At 43.1% G+C, this 9,183-nt stretch overlaps 1 protein-coding gene across 1 annotated transcript; it reads right to left on the minus strand.

Annotated features, from left to right (window-relative positions):
- Nucleotides 1–7,485: 7,485 nt before the first annotated feature.
- Nucleotides 7,486–7,992, minus strand: GREM2 (gremlin 2, DAN family BMP antagonist). The gene has a single exon (XM_009705717.1). The coding sequence runs from the start codon at nt 7,990–7,992 to the stop codon at nt 7,486–7,488; it is 507 nt and encodes a 168-aa protein (XP_009704019.1).
- Between the last annotated feature and the right edge of the window lie 1,191 nt (nt 7,993–9,183).

Raw genomic sequence — 9,183 nt, forward strand, 5'->3', positions numbered from 1 at the left:
GAAATGTTACTCCTAGTGAATTGTTTGTATCCGTTTCATGTTGGCATTTGTAGTTTGTATTTTGAATCGTTAAGTGCTGTTTATACAGTATAATCAATGCTTTCCCAACTTGTTTGGTTGCCCTCCATGACTAAATATTTGTGGAACAAGATGTTTACTGTAACTATCTTTAAAATCGATAAGGCAGCATACTTTTACTTCATCTTTTGCCAGATAGTGAATGCCAGGTGGTATGGGGGTCAGAAATCCAGCATTAAAAAAAAAGAAAAAGAAAAAAAAAAAGAGTAAGTGAAAAGCAGGAAAATACAGAAAAGCACAGAAGTATGGTAGAGAGTATGAGAGAGATTTGGCTATTATAGTTTGTTAATATATAAAGCAGCTAATACTTTTACATGAACTTTAGAAAGTATAGTATAGTTTTAACTGCCGACCACTTAAGTCAGACAGGCTTTTGGCCACATGTACATGACTTCCCTTTTGGAATTAGCTTTACAGTTAATTTAAAACTCCTTTAGAGAGCCAATAAAAGGTGCACATGGGGATTGACATTTATGGAAAACAGTAGCCAATTCTAGTGACAGAACATAAGACTACCAACTAATTGACATCAATTTCACACTTAACAGAATTGCAGACTTTTCCTCCAGGCTTTCAGTGTCCCTGACTAGGAGGTTAATGATTGAAATCTATGACTTAAGGCTTCCATTTTAGACCACATGCTTAACTGCTATTTGCAATCCAGAATTTACTATATCAGTTTTGATCTGCTCAACCAATAACAACCCCTTCCTCCAGTCCGAATTTAAGAGCCCCAAACCAATCAGCCTGATTGATAACATTTTTCTTTCAAAGCGCACTTTTCCTGAAAGCAGACTTGTGTGTGCAACTGAATTGGACGCACATGCTAAAAGCCTTGGAGCCTGAAAGACACTGGCGTAAGGCAAATGAGCTCTAACCTGCTGGGTTGTGTTATTCTCTGTCTAATCTAGCTCATCGAGAGACATTCCTAGCTGTCCAGGGGCTAATATACCCTACAGGGTGTCATAAAAGGAAGTGCGAAATATGACCTCAGGAATCTGTTATTCTTCACATATACCAAGCACTAGAAAAGATGGGTTTTTTCACTATGTGAAAAGCAAGCTTCCTGTTGCTGACAAACCTATGTGAAAATCTGTACTTGTAATAATTTCTGGCAGGGATATAAATCACCAGGAATGGAGTTCTAAAATTTTGTGTTGATGGGAGTAACATTACTATTTGGGGAAGTGAAAAGAAGAGATTATTTGCTGTTACAACTAACTTATGGAAAAAACTTTAAAAAATAAAGCTATTTTAATGGCACTGATTCAAATCCATGTTTGTATTTATGTAAACAATAGTCTTTTCCTCTTAACTTTGCTCCTAAGTGCAAGGATACCGTAGCATGTTTACAATTGTAGCCTCCCTGTTCCCCTCAGTACCTACAGTATGTATATTGCTATACTAAATGAAATAATAGATCATCTAACAAAGATCGCTATGTGCAATACTGTATTTAGTGTTTCTATTTCAATTTTTTTAGAATGTTAATTTATATGAAAATAAAAGGAATAATAATGAAATAACTGCTTTCTCTCTTCACTGTCAGGCTATGCTGTAGTTTGGTAGCAACCATTTGCTCCCTAAGCACCACATCTCATTCAGGCTCCTGTGATCAAGGAAAAACCTTTGTGAAGGGATAGGTGGAAACAGGGCTTCTCTTTCCTTGCCTTTTGGAAGCATAGTGACAGTAATTCTCAGTTATGTGGATATATTGCCTTTCCCCAGGTGGTGGTAGCGAGGAGCTTCAGAGTCCTTTACCCAGACTATCCCTTGCTCCTCTGGCTTGTGCATGCCTTCCGGTAGTGCTTTTGGCTCAGGTTTGTAACCTCTTTTTATTAACACTGCCTATGTAACCGTCTCAAGAAATTGCTACTAGGGCAAAAACATACATTAAAAAGTATTATCTGCATATTATAATATCTTTATTTATTTTTTTATATATATATATATGTTATATATCATTAAAATGTTGTCCAGCAACCTGGTAGGACTCTCACATACATACTACCCTTTTCACTGAATCTGCAGAATGGCTGCTAAAAGTTACTTGCAAACCTCTCTGAAGAACAGTGTCAAAGGCTGACTGCAGCTGATGGTACCATCTTATGCTCTTAAGATACAAGGTGCTACATAGATTTTCTCTTTTCATTTTACTCAGGCCCAACCTATTCAGTTGACCATGTCTGTCTTTTATATGGGTTCTCTCCAGCCTGTTTTCAGACTTGCACACAAAGTAAAGTAGCTCACTATGTGCAGCACCAAAGTTGACCCACAGCACTTCCAGAGTGGATTCCCAGCATAAGTTTCACCACTGCTCTTTTTTTTCCATGGCACACTCGGCTTTTTACAGAATTCTGGACTAATGGTCTGTTGTTTGTTTGGGTGTGTTTGTCAAGAGGTCGAGCAACCCATTGGTCTCCTCTCCCCCCATTTCCTGCAACATCAAGCATTCTACACTTTGAGTTGGCTGTAGTCCTACGAGAGTTCTCGTGGACAAAATTCTGTGCCTTTCTTGATCACCAGCACCACGTATCACTCACCGTTACTTAAACAAATGCAGCAGCTAAAGGAGGACTTTCATACTCGAGCAGCAGATGTGACTTACTGAGAAGAACAGTCTGTTTTTTCATGAGGAGCTAAGAAGATTCGTGTTGTTTTGCTTGCAAATGAAAGCCTTTTAGAAACATGGTACTTTGTCACATGTCATGACACAGTAGTGGGTAGCTTTTTTTGTAGCACCTTTCATCATCCCAAAGCACTTCCAAAACTTAAATATTAACCAACAGTGGCAGTGGGAATACAATTACTGACTTCTTCCATAGAATGAAGGTTTTTTTCTTGCCCAATTTTTTCAGTGATCATCTTAAAAAGTTGGAAGCAATCATTAATTTCATTGAGAGAAGATACAGCAAGTCTTTGCATTGCAATGATTTTGTTGCATACTCTAGGTTAATAAGCAAAGCTGAGTTTGTGCCAAGTCCATTATATCAGTTACTTAAGTTACACCAATTTAAACTGCTATGGATAGAGTAAGTGAAAACTGATGGGAGTCGAGTTTTTCTGAAGATAGTGTGAACAGGTCAGCAAAGGGAGGAGACAGAAAACCATGCCCCACACCATTCATGTCTGCCACCCATCAATCAAATGGGATTCACGTTACAGAACAGGTTTTCCAAGCCATTCTCTTGCTTATAACAGACCCATCTCTACCTGTGCTCTACCTGCCATTCATCCAACCTACTTGTAAAGGCATCCCATGCTAAGTTCATTGCCTCGAAGAGATGGTGTCTTTCTGAAGATGAAAGGTCCCCATTGAGTCAGCACTGTTTTCCCATTTATTCCCAGCGGCCGCTCAAATATAAGCTCTTAGAAACTTCATTTGTCACTCACCCCAAACTGGGACCCTGCCAACATGGCAGGTCCATGGTGGTAGAGCTTAACATTTACTGTCCCCCTCCTTCCCCTGTCCCCCAACACCACTCTACTTTAAGAAATACTGGATCTATCTCATCTAAAGCTTGTTTCATCTACCCTGAGAGACTTGCCTTGCCCTTGGCATGGTTCCACAAGGGGGAATTTTTTGGGTTACAGCACATGCCTCTGGTACCGTGGTTCACAGCAAGAGGTTGGGAGAGCTGGAGCTGGAGTCTAGGCTGTACCACAAAGAGTAGAGGTTCAGGTGGGTGCTGGGCAATGAAGCCACCTGCAAAGCAGGATGGTGGCTAAGAGAGAGGTGGAATATTGCTCTCACCTTACCGCTCTCTACAACTACATGAAAAGAGGTAGCAAAGTTGGGGTTGGCCTCTTCATCCAGGCAACTTGTGACAGGACATAGTCTGAAACTGCGCCAGGGGAAGGTTCAGGCTAGAAATGAGGTGGCATTTCTTCACAGAAAGGGTCGTTAGGCATTGGAATGGGCTGCCCAGGGAGGTGGTGGAGTCCCCATCCCTGGAGGTGTTTAAGAAGAGACTAGAGGTGGCACTTAGTGCCATGGTCTGGTTGAAATGGGGGTGTTAGGGCAAAGGTTGGACTCAGTGATCCCAGAGGTCTCTTCCAACCTCATCAGTTCTGTATAAATGGGAGAGGTGCATTGGAGGAGATGGCTGCCTGAGGTCCTTTTGAACCAACAGTTGCATTTGCAACTTCTGAGCAGAAGACCCTGACCACATTTAGGTAGCTAAAGCACAGCAAAACAGTAATTCTCAAAACCAACAACTACTTTTTTTAAAAAAAAGTCCCGAAATCCATTACATTGCTGAAGTGAGAGAGGATTTGGGCAAGAGATGGGGAAGGGAAGAGACCACAGGGTTCCTGCAGGAGTCAGAATGCCATAGAGGACATAATCCTCCCTTGCTAGCTGTGGTCTAGGTGCTCCTGCTTCTTTCAAGACTCATGGCAGGTATCTCTTCTGGTCACATGGAGGTTCATTCCTCAGTGTCAGAACTCCCTTTCCTCACTAAAGTTTTCCTTCAAGATCATTTTGCAACTCTTTTCTTTGGGTTGGAAAGAAAAAAAAAGAAAACCCCAAACACTACCCTGCCTTTGGAGAGACATACAATGTACTCATTCAAGAGCTGATAGCAACCATTAAAGCTCACATATAACTTAAGATATACTTCTTTTTTTTCCCCTGTGAGTACTTTGGTGCCTGTTACTTAAAGATCTAGTTATATTTTAAGCAAAACCACCTAGGTCAGGGTAATAGTTACTTCTCTTACCACAAATGATGCCAACAGTTCAGCCAGTGGTTGAGCTTTGGTTGTCTTCTTGTCAGTTAACCAAAAAATGATTTTGTGCATGCAAAATCAACTCCAGAATCTAGGATTAGTACAATTTATTTTTCCCTCTTGCCTTGTAAGTACTTTTGAGAGTGGTGGGGGACAAGGGAAGAAGTAGCTAGGTTTTCCCAAGCTGTCAGGGTGAGCCAACATTTACCTGTATCTGGTAGGGTCAAAAGGAAGCTGGAGAACGTACTGATTAGAGAGCAGTTGGACACAGGGTTTTGAAGCAAAGCCCATACACCTGGATGCCATATAACCCTAGAGAAGCTTTATTATTTAATCTATAATTTAATAGTAGACCTATAAAATAATTACATTATACTTAAAGCATTTCTTCATTTTTTGTTTTCATTTATAAAACAAGAATTAAATACAGTTTTAACCATTACAAGCTCAACTCAGTTTTTACATAAACACAGCTCCTAGAAGGAGCTTTAAGTTGCAGCATATTCATATTGCAATCTGGTGAAAAAAACCCAGGCAGGGCATAGCTTAAAGGTAAAGATTCTTGCACATTTTTCTTAACTGACGTTACTAGGGTGCTTTTCTCTCTCTCTAGTCCAAAATGTCTGACTTTCACTTCGTTTCTTTCAAGCAGAGACTGAGATCCTTGGCGTCTTAGTAGACTATAGCTATTGCCACCTTCCCCCCCGCCACCACCCATACCAGCACCCTCAAGCCCAGACTGAATGGTGCCCATTCAGTGGCTGGCACGATGCTGACAGGCAGCAGCGACAGCCCCTAAAGCAATCCCTGTGCCAGGACTTTCTCTATGGGCTTGGCACGCTGAAAGATCACAGCACAAAAGCCATGGCCGTTCACGTAATAAGGCTAACAGACCTGACCAACCTCATCCTGCCTGTGCCAATCCCCGTAAACCGCTTGGTGAGCTCTCGTGGAGCTCAGTCCTCAAAGCCTCTTAGAGCAGCCTGTCTCACATAATAGAGACCTGTGGCACTGAACCCTTGGCTGGTGAGAGTGCTAAACACATTAACCCCTTGAACTGGCTCCACGTGAAGATGCTGGCAGGAAAGGGCTCCCACAGCAAGCTGGTTTCACTAGATGCAGATACTGAACGTGAGACGTGCATGAGGGAGCCGGCCTGTCATTTTTAATTTGTAAGCTTCAGAAAATTGAGCACGCATGGGGTTTATTTTGGGGCAAGGGGCTGGTTTGTTTTGAGACAGGATTTTAATGCAGCTGGGACTAATACAGATCTGAACTGTAACAAACGGGATATACAGGACATGCTAAACTCCATCAACTGAACAACAACATAGTATGATTTCAAATTAACTGCAAGTGTTCACCAACACTGATTGCATAGGACTCAAAAACTGAGTGGACCACCAGTACTGTAACAATTGCCACTTACTCTCTCCCTGCTCCTACAGCTGTGACCCATTCCAGTGGCACTGACTGATGGGTTTGTCCTTTAACACTTAACACATTAACATGGTTTCCAATCTGGAGAGAGACACCACGCCCAAAACCTGGTGACAGTGGTGTAACTTTTGTAGTCAGTCCAGCAGTCACCAAATTTCGTCCTTTGTGTGACAGTGCTTTTATACTTTAAGGGAAACATCGTTCCCTTAACTGTTCTCAGCCCCTCTCCCACTACCCTCCCACCTTCCCCGGTCTGAGGAAGCATAAATATAAGGTCATAAATGGATGTTGTCCTTTTTGGGGTAAGAAACACACATATCTAACACACAAAAACCTAACGAAAGCCTAGTTAAACCATGTCCATTTTAAGCCAGGCAGCTGACCTAGCAACTAAGTCTCTTACTCAACATATTTTAATCTCTGGTATATTCTGCCACAAGAAAAATATACATGGCTAGGTCTATAATACTTTAAACAGCTGTTTACCATAGCTAGGTTACAAAATAAACACTGCTGCAGAGACCACGTGTTCAATATACTCGAACCACAACAGCATCAGAACCCACTCTCAGTCTGCTCTGTGGTCATGGTGGCTGACCCAGCGCCTCGCACTCTCCCCCTCGCTTCTTAATCTGCTGTTCAGACAAGCCTGGAACTGTCTGTCATTGCACAATTCAAGTTGTCTTAAGGAGATAAGCCTCATTGGAGAGTCTCACTTGTTTTTTGCACGTTACTCCTCGTTACTCTCCCTCATCTGCATCCCCCAGTTCTGGGCAGCACTCCAGCACTTCCAAATGGGAGCGGGAAGCTCCGGACCAAAGCACGGGGAAGGCATTCTCGTCTTGTGGAGGGGACTGGAGTGTAGGGCAGAGGGCTTTACTCCACACAGTGGAAACATTTAATGCTGGATTAAGCCAACTGGTCACTTAGATGATCAATCCCAACTTCTGGGAGTCTGCTCCACTCCAGAAGATTCAACCACTGGATGATACTGGAAATACAACGAAACTTTATGGTGAAGTGCCTAACAAAGCCCATGAAAAAGCGTTATTCCAGTAGGCAAATGACAAAGAGACTTTCCTTGCTGGAGAGATGCCTACTGAAAAAAAATAAAACTCACAAAAAAAACAGGAAAGGAAGAAACAAACCAACAGAATTGACAGTCTGCTCAGCGGAAGAGGAGAGGCAGCAGTAAATCTGATGGGGGCAACACCAAGCAGTAGCTACACGCCTGCTCTCACAGTTTGCCTGAGCTGTTAAGATTCACAGACATGCACCGGCACTGCTTGACCTTCTGAATTTTCTTGAGTCGGAAAGGCGGGTCCAGCTCAGGGCACTCCAACTGCACAGTCGAAGAAGTGACCTTGTGTGGCTTGCAGAAAGCACAGGACTGGAAGGACTCCTCCTCCTTTTTGACGTGCCGTGGTATGTAGAAGGAGTTGCATTGCCCATAGCAAAAGCGGTTGATGATGGTGCGACTTATGCAACCCTCCTCGCTGACAGTCTGCCGTAGGGGTTGTGTCTTGCACCAGTCGCTCTTGAGGTACTTCCTTTCGGTGACCACGAGGGCCTCCTGGCTGGAGGCCAGCACCTCCTTATTCAGCTGCTGCCTCCGCTCCGAGTGGTTGCTGCTGCTGTCTTTGTACGGGGAGGGAATGGCACCTGCGGGACGGTTTTTCCTGGTGTCTGTTACTCGAACCACCGCTGCCATCAGAAAAGCAGACAAGGCAAATTTCCAAATCATCCTGCAATGGCAACACAAGTAGCTGTTAGGACACACATTTTTCAAACCACCGATTTGCAATGGAGTTGAACTTTACGCATGCTTTTAGAAGTGGAGATCTTACCGCCTTTGTAATCCCACCACTTTCTCTAGGAGATCTGCTTTACTCGAGGGTGATTATTTATCATGAAGAGGCCAGGCCCTGTAGAAAGCCACATGGCTCCCACCTGCCCCCCAAGCTCTCCAACTACTCTTTTTCTCCCCCATAGGGACCCTGCTGCTTTGATCGCTGAAGCAATGATCTTACAGAAGCTTCAGCCAGAAAGGTTTCCTCCTCCTCTGTGAAATCCTGGGCCAAACAGCTGGGCACACTCCTAGCTAGCAAAGGCTCAGGAGATTCCTGTCAATACTGTGACAGCTGACTTGGGGACGGCGCGGGCGAGGGGACGGGAATACCAGGTTATGCAAAGTGAACTTCTGTCTGCCCCTCCAGCCCCTCAAGTCCCTGCCCAGCAAAACACCACACAGAAGTAATGAGAGGTGACCAAGAGCGTATTTTTATTATTTTAAATTGCTTCTGAAGTTTCTGGGGGCTTTTATGGCACTTACAGACTTGCATTTGTTGTCTTTGTGGGAGGCCGAAAACTTGATGGATTTATTCTTGCAGTAAGAGGAAATGCTTTGAGGACTTCATTACTGCAACGCCTCTTAGGCAAATGGTTTTAGAAGGTTTGTAAACAGGAGCGAATTCAATATTTATTTTAGATGTTAAGGAATAGGGTAGAGCATAAGCCAGTTGCTAAGTTAAAATAGCCAGTTGGCAAAAATATTTTTTTCCTGTGGTTGTCTATTAGGATTTCTTGTTCTGTGGAGCATCTCTTACCAGCTCTTGGATTTTCATCAACCACTTGTCCAATTCATTTTAGTAATGTGTCTCGGTGCACTTCCAGGATATCAGAATAGACGTACTAAATTTCCTCATAAAGTCAATGTTCACCAGTGAACTCCACAACTCATTTGACAGTTCATTTCACATCGTTCTCCCTGGCAAGGGCGAACAGAGCGTCTCTAGGGTGCCAGAAGTGAGTGCAGCTCAGAAGCTTCCCATTCAGAGGCAAGGACACTTCAAGTCTTTCTGAAAGTGCTCTGCTCACCTTTGTTCTTAATGGACTGTATTTTTAGAATAGTGTACAGATGAAAGACTCATCCCTC

This window comes from Cariama cristata, unplaced genomic scaffold, assembly GCF_000690535.1.
Source record: "Cariama cristata isolate BGI_N322 unplaced genomic scaffold, ASM69053v1 scaffold14808, whole genome shotgun sequence".
Lineage (NCBI taxonomy): Eukaryota > Metazoa > Chordata > Aves > Cariamiformes > Cariamidae > Cariama > Cariama cristata.